Source organism: Mizuhopecten yessoensis, unplaced genomic scaffold (assembly GCF_002113885.1).
Source record: "Mizuhopecten yessoensis strain PY_sf001 unplaced genomic scaffold, ASM211388v2 scaffold775, whole genome shotgun sequence".
Taxonomy (NCBI): domain Eukaryota; kingdom Metazoa; phylum Mollusca; class Bivalvia; order Pectinida; family Pectinidae; genus Mizuhopecten; species Mizuhopecten yessoensis.
Genome location: NW_018403715.1, coordinates 637,931 through 662,617, shown reverse-complemented (window position 1 = coordinate 662,617; position 24,687 = coordinate 637,931). Strand labels below are relative to the sequence as shown.

Here is a 24,687-nt window from a genome sequence, read left to right as displayed (position 1 = left end):
TACCTCCAGTATCTGTCTTACCATACTGACATACCTGTATCACTAGTTGCCTTCAGTATCTATCTTATCATACTGACATACCTGTATCACTTATTACCTCCAGTATCTGTCTTATCATACTGACATGCCTGTATCACTAATTACCTCCAGTATCTATCTCATCATACCGACATACCTGTATCACTAATTACCTCCAGTATCTATCTCATCATACTGACATACCTGTATCACTAATTACCTCCAGTATATATATCATCATACTGACATACCTGTATCACTAATTACCTCCAGTATCTATCTCATCATACTGACATACCTGAATTACTAATTACTTCAAGTTTCTATCTTATCATACCGACATACCTGTATCACTAATTACCTCCCGTATCTATCTTATCATACAGACATACCTGTATCACTAATTACCTCCAGTATCTATCTCACCATACCGACATACCTGTATCACTAATTACCTCCAGTATCTATCTCATCATACTGACATACCTGTATCACTAGTTACCTCAAGTTTCTATCTTATCATACCGACATACATGTATCACTAATTGCCTCCAGTATCTATCTTATCATACTGACATACCTGTATCACTAATTACCTCTACTATATGTCTCATCATACCGACAAACCTGTATCACTAATTGCCTCCAGTATCTATCTTATCATACTGACATACCTGTATCACTAATTACCTCCAGTATATGTCTCATCATATTGACATAACTGTATCACTATTTACCTCCCGTATATATCTTATACTGACATACCTGTATCACTAATTACCTCCAGTATATGTCTCATCGTACTGACATACCTGTATCACTAATTACCTCCAGTATATGTCTCATCGTACTGACATACCTGTATCACTAATTACCTCCAGTATATGTCTGATCATACTGACAAACCTGTATCACTATTTACCTCCCGTATATATCTTATCATACTGACATACCTGTATCACTATTTACCTCCCGTATATATCTTATCGTACTGACATACTTGTATCACTAATTACCTCCAGTATATGTCTCATCGTACTGACATACCTGTATCACTAATTACCTCCAGTATATGTCTGATCATACTGACATACCTGTATCACTATTTACTTCCCGTTTATATCTTATCATACTGACATACCTGTATCACTATTTACCTCCCGTATATATCTTATCGTACTGACATACCTGTGTCACTAATTACCTCCAGTATATATCTTATCGTACTGACATACCTGTATCACTAATTACCTCCAGTATATATCTTATCATATTGACATACCTGTATTACTAATTGCCTCCTGTACCTGTCTGTTCGTACTGACATACCTGTATCAATAATTACCACCTGTATCCGACTTATCATACCAATATACCTGTATCACTAATTACCTATCGTGTCCCTTTCACTATACTGACATACCTGCATTACTAATTTCCTTCAGAATGTGTCGAACATACTTAACTACCTATCGCACGAATTACCCCCGTATGCGCTCATCATAATTACACAGCTATACCAATAATATTCTAATGTTTAATGTGTCCCATAGCCGGACCGCTTATTACTCTCGGTATCTGCCTTGTCACCTCAGATTTACCTGTCCCGTAATTACTAACAGTGTATTACTACAGGTATTATGTATCGTCTCGACTGCCCACAAGTGCATAGTAACTATCACGCTGCACCGGAGTTGAACAAGCACACCTGTATCCCCAGTCAACTCCCACATATACCCAACCCACGTATACAACGCTGACCTACACAACTTACCTGAGCGCTGCTTTTGTTTTTTCTTTTTCCTGCTTTCCACACCTGTGACAGCGAGGAGCATGATGATGACAAGTACACACCCCCAAATCAGCTGGCCGTGTCGTGGGGGTAGCATGTCCTCGCGGGACCCTCCACACAGTCCTAGTAATCCCACGCACAATTAAAACTCATATACAGAACAAACGTAGTATTTGACAGCTAGAATGTGATATTGTATTCCCTTTACCAGTACACATGATGAATTCGTTTCGTCTGTAAGCAATGCACAGCCGATTCTCATATCCATAAATGTCATAGAAAGGTTCCTCAGGGGCGCCGAAAGCCGATTGGTCCCTTATTGACAGGCCAGATAATGACACTGTTCCCTTAGTCTGATGACAAAACTCCCGATGTTAGTAAAATAGTCCGAACAGTCTCCAACAACGTCCAAACATCTCCTCCCGTTAAGATTACATTGGAACATAGGAAACACATGCTTGCTTCAACTTAATCGTATAGCACTTCGCTCCTAACACTCCATCTCTGAAAGCCTAACTAGAGACCGCTCTTAGTTCATTGGTAGAAAAATTAAGTAGACAAATTCATCACACCGTATGATGGTTCTAACAGGTAATGTTTCTCTTAAACTCTCATTTGTTTTCCGTAAACCAAATTGCACAAATTACGTTTCTTACGTTATTTGTGTCGAGACTACAGAGTTTGGCAGCAGCTGATCCCCATAACAGGAGATTCCCCCGATGGTATGTAGTCTGTCACAAACTCTACAACAGGCAAGTTCGTTGATGCATGCCGTGAATGTCTAAATACGCGACAGGGTCTGGCCGTCAAGTATATAGGTTTTAGCTGGCACACAGCATAACGACAGATTACAGAGACCGATATGAAAAAAATAACCTTTGGCTGACTGAGAGGCTATAAAAAATGCTGTATTGGTAGCCGATTGTATTAGAAGAGGGGAATGAGTTGGGGGATTGACTATCGTGCCGGGCCCTGAGTGACACGGATATCGGCGATATCCTCATTTACAATGATTAACTTATACACTTTCTTTTTAATTTTAAAAAACGAAGGTGATATTCAGTTGTTATTAAAATGATTAACCTTTGCCCTCTGTTGTAATGTAGTGTGGGGGTACACGTCTCCCACACGGAAAGCACGTGTTCTTCATAATTTACATGGAGATGTCGGAGTCAAGTATCTTGCAAATAGATATGGTTCTAATGAAACAACATTTAAAGTTGTCTGGCGTGTGAGATTTTTTAAGTCATTACATTACAAGAGCTGCACGTGTCTCATGACAACACGGGTGCTTCGATAGGTGACTTGTGCCCTCGTGTATATTACCGTGAAAATATAATTGAATACATTTCTCTACAATCTAAACACATGATACTAAATATCATTATGATTAATATAATGACCAAAATTTCATAAAAATGGATTATTTTAAATAAGAAGCTAATAAAAGGTTATGTAAGGTGCGGAACGGTGCATACTGTGTATACGTAACGCATATAGCACACATGAGTCTTACTACGCTCTGATTCTCTGATACCGACGGAGACGGAGATTCTCATGCCACTTTACGATGTAAAGTGCATCTCTTTGATACCGTACGAAAGAAATCAAACAAAATGCTAATACGTAGCCATGCATTTAGCAAAACGGTATTGAATTTGGTGACATGTAAATTGTTTAGCCCAATATAATATAGATCTCGTTTGCATGTGGCTGAATGGCGAGGTGCGTTCGTATACATTCACAATTTCTACCGATGTTTGATATACACCACATGATTGTCTGATTCCGATCAAGGTATATTGACACTGTCATGTTTTTAAAACGATTTTAGAATACGCACTCAAATATTAAGACCAGGTGTGAATTTTATATTGGCTTTCGTTCAATACAATTACATGTATATGAAATGTTGGTGCACACAGTATTTGCAGTTCTCATCAATATAATAAAATACAACTCATGAGTCCGGTTTAAAGGTACCGTTCTAATGTATACTTGGGTAGGAGGCAGTCTTTTCAAATTAATGATTTAAACTTTCACACATGAAAACGTATAGAAAATTTTAACTCATGTTTTTATTTATTATTTACAATTTGGTATTTTAGTAATCAGTGGAAGTCGAAAAGTGATCTGTTCATTGATATACTTTATTCCCCTTGTATAATTACGTGTATTTATGCTATCAGGCATTTGACCGTTGTGTAGTCTTGTCCATTATCATATTTGACCTTTATAGTGCCTTGATTATAATGAATTAGGCATATTTTACCGTTAAATGTCCTTATTCATTATTAATTACGCTTATTTGACCTTTGCATTGCCCTATACATAATATAATCACTTAGACGTTTTTTACCTTTTTGTTGCCTTATTCATTATCAATTAGGCTTATCTGGCCGTTAATTGCATTATTTGTTATCCATAATACATACATGTATTTCACTATTTTGTTAACTAATTCATTATCAATAATTCATATTTGACCGTTACATGGCCTTATTCATTATCAATAAGATCTATGTAACCGTTGAGCTGCCGTGCTCACTGCCATATTTACAAATCGCTTTTTTTCATATGTACGTATTCGTATCGGCTTTTTGAATCAATATGAGATTTTCATGAAGATCTCATTTTGCAATCATTGCCAAATCATTCAAATAGATGATCATGGTATAAATGCACTTGGATGTATTTTGTGAATCAATTTCACAAAAAACGTTTGACACCAATTTGCAATATTTCACTGGGTAGTGTTTTAAGAAAAATAATTATGAATATGGTTTTACTTTCGGTGTATATAATCGTATTTTAATAATCAAAAGGACGCAATGACTTTCACAAATTCGTTCGAAAATCAACAAAACACTTAAAAAATTCAAATTCATGGCCACAAGTGTCACAGATAGGAAATCTATCGCGTGCTATATATCTTTGAAGTCGTATAGAATGTCTGTGAAAGTCAAGTTACCACGAGAGGTATGGGTTGGTGAGTCTCTACACTTGTAACAGACAACATGTCCGCGTGTCTTTATAGATATATATAAGAAGGAACATGCCACAGATAGTTATTTAGACGATGTGGGTGTTTTTTGGACCGTGGGATATTTTTTTCATTCGTTAATGACTCGAAGAGTGTTGAATGGTAGGAATGCCTTACATTGATCAGCAAACGACATAAAATAGTTAACTTACGTCAGTGGAAAGGGGCGTTGATGAAGCGGATAGGGTCTATAAATGGAAAAATGACGGTGAAACGGTGGCGTCAAGTACAATGTATCTAACGGTAGGGGGCAACGGTTAAGGGGAAAAGGAAGTGGTCAGTAAGTTGGTGACGCCGGGTATCTGAAATAGGGATGTCTATGACTGGCGAAGCGACGTTGAAGAAACTAGTGTCAACAAAAGGCTTTGGTGATAAAAGGACACTGGATACCGGGGACAGCGTTGACGAGATAAGCGTCATTCGGGATGGGACGTTATCTTCGTATATTTCCATTTGCTCTGCATTGCCACTATATAACCTTACCAAAACCAAATAGAAAGATATCAGATCATAATTCTCACATATTTCCCATTGGTGTAGTGATATGAAGAATATGTTTGTGACGTCGTGACTAAATGACGTCGTTTTGACCGACGTCACTATATGAAGTGTATTATTAACGTCATGAAACATTGTCGCAATACGCGTTCCTCGTGGTAACCCACCCGTGCTACTGGATGAAAAAAACCCACAATTGATCAATGTAACTCGCAACAATTTATGCCGTTATGTTGTATAAAAGGTGAATATCCTCACAGGGAAATATAATGATTAAACTGTTGATATTAAATTGATGATTTTGAGTTAATTTCAACGAACTATATTGTTTTGCCGGGAACGGTCGCTTGTACTCGTGACGTCACAAGAACAGCTCCCATTGACATACAGCGCGAAATTTGACTTTGAAATGCGATAACAGGTTGGAAATATAAGAAAAACTTAAATTAAGTTCAGAGGCATTCTATGAACGCCATGACTCGATTGTTGAGGTCATTTCTATTATGACGTCATAGTAGTAACGTTTGATACCACTGCCCCTCTCTGGAAAGATGGCTGGTCCATTGATTGATCTAGCATATAAGATAATGCATTATGTGAAGTTAATGCTGAATACTGAATCGTGTAATTGATTTTTTTATGAAATGAACAGATTCAAAAATTGGTAAATATAAGTTTTGAACTTGAAGTAATTTCAATGCTTTAAAAAGGTACGTTGGGATGGATTTCGGAGAAGATAGTGACGACGTTGAAGATGATATTGTCAACGATGGAAGTAACGTTAGAAATGGGACGGGTCTCTGTAACGTAAAGGGCTTTGGTGGTACACGGTTGTCGGTGATGGGAGGGACATCGATGATGAAAAGCATAAATGATGACAGGGTATTTTAGGAAGAGAAGAAGGTGGGGCGTTGTGATAAGAGCGGCATCGGAGACGGAAGTGACGTAAGTGATGGTAGATATGCCCTTCAGATGTGTCGGTGGTCGAGCAGCTCTGAAAATGTTGACGTAGCGTCATATATAGAGGTGGCGTTGGTAAAGGGTCAGGTGACCGGGACATGCTATTAAAGCGACGCCATGATCTTGTCTCATGTCTATCCAAGTTGTTTTCCATTTAAGGATTACCCGATGGTCGTAGCATGGATTCCTCTGGTGCATTTTTTTTCTCAATATCACAAATAGTTCTTTTAATTTTGATATATTAAGACAATTAGGACGAGTAAAAGGTTTACTGAAACGTGTCGTCGTTTGGATGGGTCGTCAAAAATGGGAAAGGCGTCGTTGAAACAGCTACATGTGTATGTCAACGATGAAAAGGATTTCGGTCATTGATAGGTTTTCCATTTGCTATAGTTTACATTTGAGGTATTCCCACAAAATAGGTGTTTTAAAAATTACAATTCAATTCATGTGGGGGAGGGGGCGCATTGACTAATTAGTTAAGGCATTTTACCATCTACGACCACTAGCCCGCCACCACTGGGTCGCGGGTTCGAGGCCTACTTAGGGCAGTCGCCAGGTACTGACCGTAGGTCGGTGGTTTTTCTCCGGGTACTTTCACCACTAAAAACCCGTCTCATCCTTAATTATCATAGCAGTTAATAGGACGTAAAGCTAAACCAAACCAACTAACTCATTACATTAAAAGGAACAATAAGACATGTTCGTTCTTAATCTGCATAGGTAGAGTTTTAACTAGCGCTCAACTGTCGATTACTAAATACTTTCTAACGAGGTCTGAGATTCGAGAATAGAAAAAAAATATGGAAGGAATGCAGGTACATACGATTTAACATATGATTGGGGCAAGTGCATTACTTCTGCACACAGATCTACAAAGCGAAAAAAGAGACGGTATTATTTAGATCTGGAAAGTGTTCGAAACGACACGTGTTACCCTATTTATATCTGTACATCATTCGGCAGGGATTGAAGTTCTGGTATACGTGGTACAGGAAGCCATGCTACCACCAGCCCCATCTCGTGCTCAACAATGTTTCAAACGTGCTACTGATTATGATCACTCAATATTAATTCTGGGTCAATTAGCAATGAATTCCAAGCGTTTAAGGGCCCCGGGAGAATAATAGGTTTCCGACAGAGCACCATATACTTGACTTGCTAATGAGAGAGATGTTCGTTCCAGTAGACTGTCCCGGCCGTCTGAGTGGATTCGTAAAACAGACAAATGAAAAAATAACCACGAACACCAGGAAGCTGGGCTAGGAATCGGCGGGTCTCAGACATGGGCAGGCGTTGGGACCAGCTTGCGCAGTAGCCGGTACAATCGAACACAGAACACAAAAGACGTGTCGAGCGCGACACGCACATATCATAACGTCATAGGGGAACTAGTCTACAGAAATACACTAAAGAGAACGTGTAACGCCACATCTGTTGGCTAAGTAGCGTCTGTATAACCGTGAATTTGGTACAACATTTTAGTCTGTTTAAAAGTGTACAAAACCTAGTCAACAAAGAACTCTTGTTCGTATATCTCAGTATATCTGCTAAAGCACAATCACTATCTTCAAGGTCGTCAAACTAATGTCAAGGTTACACCTATCTCCTATGGCATCAATAAATGGTCTAGGTCACAACATGCCACACCTGATTTCATCCATCAAAGAATGATGCTTCTAACATCCCCTAAACTATTACAACAAAATGTCAAGGTCACGTTGAAAATATTTTATATTATCAATGTCAGAGGTCATGAGGATATCAACGAAAAGTCAAATTTCGTACCGTCTTCTAAGCAAACTGTCAAATGTCGAGGTAATTATCCTCTATAGATATGTAAATATCAAGCTCGTCACATGCTAACTAGAGAAAACCCGAAAAGCTAAAAGTGATTATTCTAACTCAGGATCAATGATAGTCAGACTAAAGGAAAGATTAACACGAGTACCATGGAGAAAGGACAAAGTGTTCCGAAAGGGTACGCATCTAACCGACTACAGCCGCCATATAATCAAGGTAAAATCTGAGTGATGTCATGTTCTCGTCGAGGCAACCGGGGTAATGACAACGAAACAACAATACAAGGACGTCAGTGATAGGCAGACGTAATGAGTGTGGTATTTTCGAACAATAATCATATCGTTTGTGTGAAGCTTTAAATCGTTTGGATGTTTGTGTTTTGATAATTTAAATCATGGTATTGTCATTGAAGACAAACATCTCAAATTAGAAAAGTCATCATGTAATATAGATATAAAAAAGCATCTGTTTTTTCTAACGGTCTTTGTTTTACTCTTACAATATACAATTCCTTTCATTTGTTTCAAAAGAAAGTAAGGAACACTATTAGACAGTCTATCAAAAGTACGGACACTAGATCTAGAAAATCCTCTAAATGTACCGACAATAAACAATCCTCTAAATGTACCGACACTAGACAATCCTCTAAATGTACCGACACTAGACAATCCACTATAAATACCGACACAAGACAATCCACCATATATACCGCCACAAGACAATCCACCAAATGTACGGACACTAGACAATCCTCTAAATGTAACGACACTAGACAATCCTCTAAATGTACCGACAATAAACAATCCTCTAAATGTACCGACAATAGTCAATCCTCTAAATGTACCGACAATAACCAATCTTCTAAATGTACCGACACTAGAAAGTCCACCATATATACCGACAATAACCAATCCTCTAAATGTACCGACACTAGACAATCATCTAAATGTACCGATACTAGACAATCCTCTAAATGTACCGACACTAGACAATCCTCTAAATGTACCGACAATAAACAATCATCTAAATGTACCGACAATAAACAATCCTCTAAATGTACCGACACTTAACAATTCACCCTATATACCGACACTAAGCAATCCTCTAAATGTACCGACAATAAACAATCCTCTAAAGGTACCGACACTAGAGAATCCTCTAAATGTACCGACACTTAACAATTCTCCCTATATACCGACACTAAGCAATTCTCTAAATGTACCGACACTACACAATCCCCTCAACGTACCGACAATAAACAATCCTCTAAAGATACCGACACTAGACAATCCTCTAAATGTACCGATAATAAACAATCCTCTAAATGTACCGCTAAATGTAGCGACAATAAACAATCCTGTAAATGTACCGACAATAAACAATCATCTAAATGTACCGACAATAAACAATCCTCTAAATGTCCCGACACTAGACAATCCTCTAAATGTACCTACACTAAACAATCCTCTAAATGTACCGACACTTAACAATTCCCCCTATATACCGACACTAAGCAATCCTCTAAATGTACCGACACTAGACAATCCTCTAAATGTACCGACACTAAACAATCCTCTAAATGTACCGACAATAAACATTCCACCATATATACCGCCACAAGACAATCCTCTAAATGTACCGACAATAAACAATCCTCTAAATGTACCGACACTAGACAATCCTCTAAATGTACCGACACTTAACAATTCACCCTATATACCGACACTAAGCAATTCTCTAAATGTACCGACACTACACAATCCCCTAAATGTACCGACAATAAACAATCCTCTAAATGTACCTCTAAATGTAGCGACAATAAACAATCCTCTAAATGTACCTCTAAATGTAGCGACAATAAACAATCCTCTAAATGTAGCGACAATAAACAATCCTCTAAATGTACCGACAATAAACAATCCTCTAAATGTACCGACAATAAACAATCCTCTAAATGTACCGACACTAAACAATCCTCTAAATGTACCGACACTAAACAATCCTCTAAATGTACCGACAATAAACATTCCACCATATATACCGCCACAAGACAATCCTCTAAACGTACCGACACTTAACAATTCACCATATATACCGACACTAGAAAGTCCACCATATATACCGACACTAGACATTCTACCATATGTACCGACACTACACAATTCACCATATATACTGACACTACACAATCCACAATATATACTGACACTACACAATCCACCATATATACTGACACTACATAATTCACCATATATACTGACACTACACAATCCACCATATAAACCGACACTATACATTCCACCATATATACCGACATTTTATAATCCACAATATATACCGACACTAGACATTCCACCGTATATACCGACACTACACAATCCACCAAATGTACCAACACTAGACAATTCTCTAAATGTACGGACACTAGACAATCCACCATATATACCGACAATAAACATTCCACCATAAATACCGACACTAAACATTCCACCATATATACTGACACTACACAATCCACCATATATACTGACACTAGACAGTCCACCATATATACTGACACTACACAATTCACCATATATACTGACACTACACAATCCATCATATATACTGACACTACATAATCCACCATATATACCGACAATTAACAATCCACCAAATGTACCGACACTAGACAATCCTCTCAATGTACCGAAACTAAACAATCCTGTTAATGTAGCGACACCAGAAAATCCATCATATTTACCGACACTAGACATTCCACCATATATACCGAGACTTCACAATCCACCATAAATACCGACACTACACAATCCTCTTAATGTACCAACACTTGAAAATCCATCAGATATACCAAAACTAGACATTTTTTTAAATATACCGACACAAGAAAATCCACAAAATGTACCGAAACTAAACAATCCCCCTAAATGTACGGACACATACCGACAATAACTATTCCACCATATAAACCGACACTATACATTCCACCATATATACCGACATTTTATAATCCACAATATATACCGACACTAGACATTCCACCATATATACCGACACTACACAATCCACCATATATACTGACACTAGACAGTCCACTATATATACCGACACTAGACAATCCACCGTATATACCGACACTACACAATCCACCAAATGTACCGACACTAGACAATTCTCTAAATGTACGGACACTAGACAATCCACCATATATACCGACAATAAACATTCCACCATATATACCGACACTAGACAGTCCACCGTATATACCGACACTAGACATTCCACCATATACACCGACACTAGACATTCCACCATATATACCGACACTACATAATCCACCATATATACCGACACTAGACATTCCACCATATACACCGACACTACACAATCCACCATATATACCAACACAAGACAATCCACCATATATACCGCCACAAGACAATCCACCAAATTTTCCAACACTAGACATTCCACCATATATACCGAGACTTCACAATCCACTATAAATACCGACACTAGACATTCAACCATTTATACCGACACTTCACAATCCACCACATATACCAACACAAGACAATACACCATATATACCGCCACAAGACAATCCACCAAATGTACCGACGCTAGACAATCCCCTAAATGTACCAACACTTAACAATCCACCATATATACCGCCACAAGACAATCCACCAAATGTACGGAAACTAGACAATCCTCTAAATGTACCGACACTACACAATCCTTTTAATGTAGCGAAACTAAACAATCCTCTTAATGTAGCGACACTAGACAATCCACCATATATACCGCGCTAGATATTCCACCATATACACCGATACTTCACAATTCACCCTATATACCGACAATTAACAATCCACCAAATGTAGCGAAACTAAACAATCCTCTTAATGTAGCGACACTAGACAATCCACCATATATACCGCGCTAGATATTCCACCATATACACCGACACTTCACAATTCACCCTATATACCGACACTAGACAATCCTCTAAATGTACCGACACTAGACAATCCTCTAGATGTACCGACACTAAGCAATTCACCCTATATATCGACACTAAGCAATCCTCTAGATGTACCGACACTAATCAATCTTCTAAATGTACCGAAACTAGACAATCCTCTAGATGTACCGACATTAGATCTAAACAAACCTTAAATGTAGCGACAATAAACAATCCTCTCAATGTTCCGACAATAAACAATCCTCTAGATGAACCGACACTAGACAATCCTCTAAATGTACCGTCACTAGACAATCCTCTAAATGTACCGACACTAAGCAATCCTGTAAATGTACAGACACTAACCAATCCTGTAAATGTACCGACACTAGACAATCCTCTTGAGGTACCGACACTAGACAATCCTCTAAATGTCCCGACCCTAGACAATCCTCTAAATGTACCGACACTAGACAATCGACACTACACAATTCACCATATATACTGACACTACACAATTCACCATATATACTGACACTACACAATCCACCATATATACTGACACTAGACAATCCACCATACATACTGACACTACATAATCCACCATATATACTGACACTAGACATTAATGTACCGACACTAGACAATCCTCTAAATGTCCCGACACTAGACAATCCTCTTGAGGTACCGACACTAGACAATCCTCTAAATGTCCCGACCCTAGACAATCCTCTAAATGTACCGACACTAGACAATCCCCTTGAGGTCCCGACACTAGACAATCCTCTAAATGTACCGACACTAAGCAATCCTGTAAATGTACCGACACTAACCAATCCTGTAAATGTACCGACACTAGACAGTCCTCTAAATGTACCGACACTAAGCAATCCTGTAAATGTACCGACACTAACCAATCCTGTAAATGTACCGACACTAAATAATCCTCTAAATGTAACGACATTAGACAATCCTGTAAATGTACCGACACTAAACAATCCTCTAAATGTACCGTCACTAGACAATCCTCTAAATGTACCGACACTAGACAATCCTCTAGATGTACCGACACTAAGCAATCCTGTAAATGTACCGACACTAAACAATCCTCTAAATGTACCGACACTAAGCAATCCTCTAGATGTACCGACACTAAGCAATCCTGTAAATGTACCGACACTAAACAATCCTCTAAATATAACGACATTAGACAATCCTGTAAATGTACCGACACTAGACAATCCTCTTAATGTACCGACACTAGACTTTCCAACACTAGACATTCCACCATATATCCCGACACTACATAATCCACCATATATACCAACACAAGACAATCCACCATATATACCAACACAAGACAATCCACCATATATACCAACACAAGACAATCCACCATATATACTGACACTACACAATTCACCATATATACTGACACTAGACAGTCCACTATATAAACCGACACTAGACAATCCACTATAAATACCGACACTAGAAAATCCTATAAATGTACCGACACAAAACAATCCTCTAAATATACCGCCACTAACCAATCCTCTAAATATAACGACATTAGCCAATCCTGTAGAGGTACCGACACTAGACAATCCCCTTGAGGTACCTACACTAGACAATCCTCTAATTGTACCGACACTAGACAATACTCTTGAGGTACCGACACTAGACAATCCACTATAAATACCGACACAAGACAATCCACCGTATATACCGACACTACACAATCCACCATATATACTGACACTAGACATATCCTCTAAATGTACCGACGCTCAACAATCCTCTAAATGTACCGTCACTAGACAATCCTCTAAATGGACCGACATGAAACAATCCTGTAAAGGTACCGACACTAAGCAATCCTAAAAATGTACCGACTCTAAACAACCCTCTAAATGTACCGCCACTAGACACTCCTCTTGAGGTACCGACACTAGACAATCCACAAAATGTACCGACGTTAGACTATCCTATACCGACACTAGACAATGACAATCCACCATATATACCAACACAAGACAATCCACCATATATACTGACACTACACAATCCACCAAATGTACCGTCGTTAGCCTATCCCCTATAAATACCGAAACTAAAAAATCCTATAAATGTACCGACACAAGAAAATCCTTTAAATGTACCGACCCTAAACAATCCTCTTAATGTAGCGACACTAGACAATCCACCGTATATACCGACACTACACAATCCTTTTAATGTAGCGAAACTAAACAATCCTCTTAATGTAGCGACACTAGACAATCCACCGTATATACCGACACTACACAATCCTTTTAATGTAGCGAAACTAAACAATCCTCTAAATGTAGTGACAATAAACAATCCTCTAAATGTAACGACACTAGACAATCCTCTAATTGTACCGACACTAGACAATCCTGTAAATGTACCGACCCTAGACAATCCTTTAAATGTACCAACACTAAACAATCCTCTAAACATACCGACACTAAGCAATCATCTAAATGTACCGACACTACACATATACCGACACTAGACAACCCACCAAATGTACCGACGCTAGACTATCCCCTATAAATACGGACACTAAAAAATCCTATAAATGTACGGACCCTAGACAATCCTCTAAATATCCCGACACTAAGCAATCCTCTTAATGTAGCGACACTAGACAATCCACCGTATATACCGACACTAGACATTCCACCATATACACCGACACTAGACATTCCACCATATACACCGACACTAAACAATCCACCATATACACCGACACTAGACATTCCACCAAATGTACCGACGTTAAACTATCCCCTATAAATACCGAGACTAAGAAATCCTATAAATGTACCGACACAAAACAATCCTCTAAATATACAGACACTAAGCAATCCTCTAGATTTACCGACACTAAGCAATCCGGTAAATGTACCGACACTAGACAAGCCTCTAAATGTACCGACACGGGGGAATCCTTTAAATGTACCGACGCTAAACAATCCTCTAAATATCCCGACACTAAGCAATCCTGTAAATGTACAGACACTAAACAATCCTCTAAACATAACGACATTAGACAATCCTCTTAATGTCCCGACACTAAACAATCCGGTAAATGTCCCGGCACAAGACAATCCTATTAATGTACGCCTTTTAATGTAGCGAAACTAAACAATCCTCTAAATGTCCCGACGCTAGACAATCCTCTAAATGGACCGACATGAAACAATCCTGTAAAGGTACCGACACTAAGCAATCCGGTAAATGTACCGACACTAGACAATACTCTTGAGGTACCGACACTACTGACACTACATAATTCACCATATATACTGACACTACACAATCCACCAAATGTACCAACACTAGACAATTCTCTATATGTACGGACACTAGACAATCCACCAAGTGTACCGACGTTAGACTATCCCCGATAAATACCGACACTAAAAAAACCTATAAATGTACCGACACAAAACAATCCTCTAAATATACAGACACTAAGCAATCCTCTAGATTTACCGACACTAAGCAATCCGGTAAATGTACCGACACTAAACAACCCTCTAAATGTACCGACGCAAAACAATCCTCTAAATGTCCCGACACTAAACAATCCGGTAAATGTCCCGGCACAAGACAATCCTATTAATGTACGGACACTAGACAATCCTCTTAATGTACGGACACCAGAAAATCAACCAAATGTAACGATATTAGACAATCCTTTAAATGTCCCGACACTAAACAATCCGGTAAATGTCCCGGCACAAGACAATCCTATAAATGTACGGACCCTAGACAATCCTCTAAATATACTGCCACTAAGCAATCCTCTAGATTTACCGACACTAAGCAATCCGGTAAATGTACCGACACTAAACAAGCCTCTAAATATACCGACACTAAGCAATCCGGTAAATGTACCGACACTAGACCATCCTCTTGAGGTACCGACACTACTGACACTACATAATTCACCATATATACTGACACTACACAATTCACCATATATACAGACACAAACAGGAACACCGACACGAACATATAACACAGAAAACTACACAATTCACCATATATACAGACACAAACAGGAACACCGACACGAACATATAACACAGAAAACTACACAATTCACCATATATACTGACACTAGACAGTCCACCATATATACTGACATTACACAATTCACCATATATACTGACACTAGACAGTCCACTATATAAACCGACACTAGACAATCCATCAAATGTACCGACGCTAGACAATCCACCATAAATAACGACACTAAACAATCCTCTAAACATAACGACATTAGACAATCCTGTAAATTTGCCGACACTAAACAATCCTCAAAATGTCCCGACACTAGACAACCCTCTAAATGTACCGCCACTAGACAATCCTTTAAATGTGCCGACACTAAACAATCCTCGAAATATACCGACACTAAGCAGTCCTCTAAATATACCGACACGGGACAATCCACCAAATGTACCAACACTAGACAATTCTCTAAATGTACGGACACTAGACAATCCACCACATGTACCGACGTTAGACTATCCTATACCGACACTAGACAATCCCCTTGAGGTACCTACACTAGACAATCCTCTAATTGTACCGACACTAGACAATACTCTTGAGGTACCGACACTACTGACACTACATAATTCACCATATATACTGACACTACATAATCCACCATATATACTGACACTACATAATTCACCATATATACTGACACTAGACATTCCACCATATATACCAACACAAGACAATCCACCATATATACTGACACTACACAATTCACCATATATACTGACACTAGACATTCCACCATATATACCGACAATAAACATTCCACCATAAATACCGACACTAAAAAATACTATAAATGTACCGACACAAAACAATCCTCTAAATATACAGACACTAAGCAATCCTCTAATTATACCGACACTAGACAATCCTCTTAATGTACCGACACTAAACAATCCTCTAAATGTACCGACGCTAGACAATCCTCTAAATGTACCGACACTAGACAATCCTTTAAATGTACCGACACTAAACAATCCTCTAAATATACCGACACTAAGCAATCCTCTAAATATACCGACACTAGACAATCCACCAAATGTACCGACGCTAGACAATCCACCATAAATACCGACACTAAACAATCCTCTAAATGTACCGACACTAGAAAAACATCTAAATATACCAACACTAAACATTCACAAAATGTACCGAAACTAGACATTCCAACAATGTTCCGACACTAGACATGCCACCATATATACCGAAACTTCCTAATCCACCATAAATACCAACACTAGACAATCCTCTAAATGTACCGACACTACACAATCCTCTAAATGTACGGACACTAGACAATCCTCTAAATGTACCGCTATACACAATTCTCTAAATGTACGGACACTAGACAATCCACCATATATACCGACAATAAACATTCCACCATATATACCGACACTAGACAGTCCACTATATATACCGACACAAGACAATCCACCATATATACTGACACTAGACATTCCGTCATATATACCGACACTTCACAATCCACCACAAATACCGACACAAGACAATCCACCATATATACCGACACAAGACAATCCACCATATATACCGACACTAGACAATCCACCATACATACTGACACTACATAATCCACCATATATACTGACACTAGACATTCCACCATATATACTGACACTAACCAATCCACCATATATACCGACACTAAACAATTCACCATATATACCGACACTAAACAATCCACCATATATACCGACACTAAACAATCCACCATATATACCGACACTAAACAATCCACCATATATACCGATACTAAACAATCCACCATATATACCGACACTACATAATCCACCATACATACTGACACTAACCAATCCACCATATATACCGATACTAAACAATCCACCATATATACCGAAACTACATAATCCACCATATATACCGACACTAAACAATCCACCATATATACCGATACTANTATACCGACACTAAATAATCCACCATATATACCGACACTACATAATCCACCATATATACCGACACTAACCAATCCACCATATATACCGATACTAAACAATCCACCATATATACCGAAACTACATAATCCACCATATATACCGACACTAAACAATCCACCATATATACCGACACTACATAATCCACCATATATACCGACACTAAACAATCCACCATATATACCGACACTAAACAATCCACCATATATACCGACACTTAACAATCCACCAGTTGTCACGAGACAAGATAATGTAACGATTTTACTCGCACTACATGTACAGAGCCCACAAAATTGAAGACTTCAGAAATGTCAATAAATAAAACGACACTTTCCATTTTACAGAATGAACACATTTTTACCTGAAATGTACAAGAAGGCCTCTGAAGGGTTTCCTCGTGTGTGTCCTACCCTGCCTTCTGGCACAATGACAAAATTATTCCTATCATGCAACTGGATAAAACCAATGTTCAAAACTGCATAACAGAGTTAGTAAGTGTTTCCCACCAAACTTAATTCATTTACTTATTCCATACATTTTACACATGTTATTTTAGACAGTAGGCCGAGAGATTACATTCATGATTTGCTTATTGAAACAAAGACCATTTCAAGGTCCAATGTGTCTCGTTCCTCCCTCTAAATCTTAGAATTTCATCCCACCTGAAGTTTTATGTCGCAATGGGAATCAATTCGTGCCATTTTGTAATTCCTGTATATAATTAATGGCTGTCTTAATGAATTAATTGAATTACGTTGGGGGTTGTTTGGTGTTCCAGTGGGTGTGTACAGAACTATAGCAGCCCTCGTGCGTTGCACATTCTGTCTATAGCGGTTAAAAACATCCTGTTTTTAGATTGTTTCGGGAAACATATCGATGGGGAAATCATCTAGTGAAGTACGCATCAAAAGTAGATTTAAACGTCATTTTGTAAAGACGAAAAAAATCGGACCTCCGTGAAGTTTCTGTCAAGAACGTGAACTGTCTGCGAACAAAACACAATCAGGTATTTGCATAAAATGCGCTGTGGTAGGGGAACTCCTGCAGATCCGATATTTTCGTCTCTGCTTATCAATTCTCATACACACATTATAAACCGCGTATATCTATTTATCAGTCAATTAAATCGCATGCGGGCTCTAAATAAAAATCAAAATGGTAAACCTGCAGATTCATTTCATTGAATTCCACCAAATGCAAACAGCTATAAAAACTATATTCAGATAATATCGTAAAAACAATGTTCAATGTTTCAAGAAATATAGATAATTATCACTAACACAGTTATTGGCGTAATCAGAATCAAGTATTAATCGCTCTGCAAATCTTGATATCAAAGGAAATGGTTGAGCTGAGTTAGCGACCACACATGTAAATAAACCTGTGTGTCACTAACCTCGCTATCAAGTGCAGACGTACAGCACTAGGCTCAAACAAATAGTACATATCATTATTTAAATATTTATGGTGTGACTACCGAGTCAGTGAATACACCCAATTCTTTAGTACCTAATGAAAGAACACTTATTGTGACGTCAGAATCACGACAATAAATATGACGTCATGACGCTGTCATTTTATTGACGACAATATATATAACGTCGAAAGGGCGATACAGTTCAACCTGTTTGTGCAACCAACTGTATTAAGAGAAAATATGTGTTAAGAGACAACTTTCAATGTCCCAATTGAAATTGTAGTGATTTCATTGAGAACTGAACCCGTATATAGAGACCATCTGTGTCCTGAACCCGTACAAAGAGACCATGTGTCCTGAACCCGTATATAGAGACCATCTGTCTCCTGAACCCGTATAAAGAGACCATCTGTGTCCTCAACCTGTATAAAGAGACCATCTGTGTCCTGAACCCGTATAAAGAGACCATCTGTCTCCTGAACCCGTATATAGAGACCATCTGTGTCCTGAACCCGTATATAGAGACCATCTGTGTCCTGAACCCGTATAAAGAAATCATCTGTGTCCTGAACCCGTATAAAGAGACCATCTGTCTCCTGAACCCGTATATAGAGACCATCTGTGTCCTGAACCCGTATATAGAGACCATCTGTGTCCTGAACCCGTATAAAGAGACCATCTGTGTCCTGAACCCATATAAAGAGACCACCTGTGTTTGAGAAATATCATTTTGGACTTTCCCCTGGTGGTCTCGTAACTTGACGATGGTTAAAGAAAACTTTGACACAAAAAAATACATACTTTCTTTTAAATGTGAAAAATTGCTCTTAATTTTTGTTTCCATTTCATATTTTATAAATGAAACTTGCCACGAAACTTTTCGCTGAAATAAATCTTATATGACGATGAATTTTCCTTAATGCATTGCATGTTTTTCCTTGAATTGAATGGGATTTTATAATAAGATAAAAAAAAGACCTTGTTATTATATGTAACCCACAATCGAATCGACAAAACAACATTAGTGTCTTAAAAACTACAAGTGTATTTAATTTGGCGATGGTAAGGAAACAAGAAGGTGACAAATAACCTGCGTCTTCCGTTCCTATCCAATATTTTGTGTTTCACACACTTACCATATACTAAATATAATTCAAAAATTCTAACATCTGGACGACATCTGGTTTACCCGTTGTCAGTATAATATGACCAGGCGAATAATGTGCTGTGTGCCTGCGGCATGGTGTTTCAGTGAGATAGCACTATAAAGTCGGCATCAGATCCGCGCTACACTATCACAAGGAGGCAAATACGCCAACATACCCTGCCTCCGTCACACAAGCAGACATGCACGCATACACCAAATATATGGAGGCACGTCCCTAAATGACCTTAGCTGTTGATAGGACGGCAAACCCTGTACAACTTAGATAGCAACGTCATCTTTTGGGGAAGATATACACTGTAATGTCACAAGTAACAAAGACATAGCATAATAATTCACGATTAAAAAAAATGGTGTCGCGCACTCGTTTGATAAACGAATATAATATACACGGAATGTACTGAAATGGTTAACATATACGCAGCCATTATCACATAAGGCTACTGTTTCAGTGAACGTGGTCAGTTTAAAACGCAATACCTTCAAACACCCGACCAACACCTTGAAATGCACAATTTTTGGAAAGTTCGTTTCCAATTAATATTTTGTATTCGAAGAGGTAAAGCAAGTATTGCTAACAAGAAAAAAAAAGAACAATAAATTATGAAAGACGCGTAGGTGCGTAACCTCAATAATAATTGAAGACTATCGAAGAAAAACTTTACTGAACGGAAATAAAATAGAAGCAAATGCTTATAAAACTGTTTCCAATACAAATGGTTAACAATCAAAGCGTTGCAAAACGATTTAGTGAAGTTGACGTATATTTCAGACAACAGAATCAGTCTGTTAAAGAAATAACGTTTTTATCCGTACATCTTACAGTATTTATAGACTAAAACATTTTTTTCTGTATGATTCGTTTAGATTCAGAACCAAATTATTACTAATGTAAAAAAAATATCTGGATACCCATTGGACCATATATTTTCAATTTGACCGATTTACAGAGAGTTCGGATTGTAGAGAGCCTACTTATAATGTATTTTCAATATCGGGATCGCACTCTTTGGCCGGATTAGACAAAGATTCGAATAGGACAACGTCTACTTTCGAAAGAATTTACTGTAATTTTAATTCAGTCTTAATCCATGTATTAACTTTTTATGTACTATATAAGAAATTTAATTTCTTGTCGCAGACTTTCCTTCTAAGTGTTTTTTTTTTACAGAAAATTGTCGCAGAAAAACGTTCACCGATGTAGTTTAGATATTCAACCAGGACGGTTGCTAATATACTTCATTTACACGTGAAGCGATAACATCAGACACTTATGAACTCAAGTGACCTGGAGGTCTAACCACCAGACACTTTCTACACCTTCCCCAGTTGATGACGTGTCATAAGTTATATTTCCGTTTTCCTACACTCCTTCGAAATCCCTGTGGTCTTCATCATAAGCGTATACATTGTCACCGTTACTTTTCACACATCGGTTTCAAAACGTTTAAACGCTCCCGAACACAGCCATTAAAGCGTGGTCTGTATAATCAATTCTCCCACAGGAACCTCTAGTCTGACTTATGTTGGAACATAAGCAATAAAAACCATCCGGCGTTTAACAGATAAAACTGTAAACCTATAAAGTTGTGATGAGGTCGATTCATTGTCCGCGGCCTCAACGTTACGTCTACATTGTCTGGGTCCCCGCCGTCAATCCCAGTCAAGCGTTACTTCGACCAGGACACGTCAGTCGAGGAATGTGTCATTTACAACCATGCCTCACTTTCTTTGCATTTTCCAAACAATGCGACATGATACGTCTCGGTAATGACATGACCGGGCGGTATCTGTGTGAGCAGGTGACGAACTCACGAAAATATTTCAATGAATATATGTATACGGTCGTAATAAATATATACATATAGTAAGACCTCGATACAACGCCCCTCGTTTCATCCCCCCCCTCCCCCCGCGACATATTTCAATGTGTGTCACTCATCATTTTTTTTTTATTATTATTTAATAGGCAATGCATGTGTATAATCTAATTATCATTTGTTACAAGGAAATCACTCATTGGTATTTAGGTTATTGCGTGCAGAGGACATTTCGGTAAAGGAACCACAAGAAATGTCTGTGGCGGTTTTTGTAAGAGAGACAGGGGACATGGAGGAAGGGGAGACAGATCAGAGAAAAAACCGATAGGACAGTTCAGAAAAAAAAGAACAGAGACAGAGATATACAAAGTGAATAGACATAGACATAGAAAGAGAAACGGGGAAGCAAGACGGACAGACAGTCAGACAGACAGAACCAGACGAAGAGAGAGATATGTATATATAAAGAGATGGGTCAAAGAAGTAATATAGACGGTAAAATCCCACATAACACTGGATCCTAATGGAGGTATGTCCGTAGGTTGCGAATTACTTAAAATATTATATGGGGCAAAGAAGTAACTCCAACAGTGTTGACAAGTTTAGGTTGTCAAATTTTCGGAGCGATCCGCTCCTTTTTCAAGACACAGTGTCTTGAAAAAGGAGCGGAACACTCCGAAAATTTGAAACCCTTAACTTGTCCACAGTGTAAATAAAAAGATATATACAGACAAAGTAAGTAACACGGAAACAGGGAGATACACACAGACAAAGGGAGAGATAGACGGAAAGGGGGAGAGACAAACAGTGAGAATGTGGTAAAAATAAACGTATACTGCTAACGCATCCGCTTACATAGAGAGATTGATGGACCCCTCCCAGGCACTCGAGGGGTTACCTCACCGTCTGCACCTTCCTCTCTGCACCCCTGGAATCATCCTCGATACCCCAGGGGTTACGGTCACCTTCGCTCTCTGCACCCCTGGAATCATCCTCGATACCCCAGGGGTTACGTTCGCCTTCGCTCTCTGCACCCATGGAAACATCCTCGATACCCCAGGGGTTACGCTCACCTTCGCTCTCTGCACCCCTGGAATCATCCTCGATACCCCAGGGGTTACGTTCGCCTTCTCTCTCTGCACCCATGGAATCATCCTCGATACCCCTGGGGTTACGCTCACCTTCGCTCTCTGCACCCCTTGAATCATCCTCGATACCCCAGGGGTTACGCTCACTTTCGCTCTCTACACCCCTGGAATCATCCTCGATACCCCTGGGGTTACGCTCACCTTCACTCTCTGCACCCCTCGAATCATCCTCGATTTCCAGGGGTTACGCTCACCTTCGCTCTCTGCACCCCTGGAGTCATCCTCGATACCCAAGGGGTTACGCTCACCTTCGCTCTCTGCACCCCTGGAATCATCATCGATACCCCAGGGGTTACGTTCGCCTTCGCTCTCTGCACTCCTGGAATCATCCTCGATACCCCTGGGGTTACGCTCACCTTCGCTCTCTGCACCCCTTGAATCATCCTCGATACCCCAGGGGTTACGCTCACTTTCGCTCTCTGCACCCCTGGAATCATCATCGATACCCAAGGGGTTACTCTCACCTTCGCTCTCTGCACCCCTGGAATCATCCTCGATACCCAAGGGGTTACGCTCACCTTCGCTCTCTGCAACCCTTGAATCATCCTCGATATTCAGGGGTTACGCTCACCTTCGCTCTCTGCACCCCTGGAATCATCCTCGATACGATAGGGGTTACGCTCACCTTCGCTCTTTGCACCCCTGGAATCATCCTTGATAACCCAGGGGTTACGCTCTCTTTCGCTCTCTGCACCCCTGGAATCATCCTCGATACCCAAGGGGTTACGTTCACCTTCACTCTCTGCACCCCTCGAATCATCCTCGATACCCCAGGGGTTACGGTCACCTTCGCTCTCTGCACCCCTGGAATCATCCTCGATATCCAGGGGTTACGCTCACCTTCGCTCTCTGCACCCCTGGAATCATCCTCGATACCCTAGGGGTTACGCTCACCTTCGCTCTTTGCACCCCTAAATGATCTCACGACAAATTCAAAGGCTCAGTGTTCGCAACATTGTGGTTGTGACAA

General features: G+C 39.2%; 1 protein-coding gene across 1 annotated transcript in view; it reads right to left on the bottom strand.

The window, feature by feature from the left end:
• Nucleotides 1–1,792: 1,792 nt before the first annotated feature.
• The window catches only part of LOC110452627, a gene marked incomplete at its 3' end in the record, with an annotated part of 59,581 nt that continues 36,686 nt past the window's right edge, over nucleotides 1,793–24,687 (bottom strand). Inside the window, exon 4 of the mRNA XM_021501262.1 lies at nucleotides 1,793–1,933. Within this exon, the coding sequence (XP_021356937.1) occupies nucleotides 1,793–1,933 (141 nt within the window). The remainder of the gene's footprint in view (nucleotides 1,934–24,687) is intronic.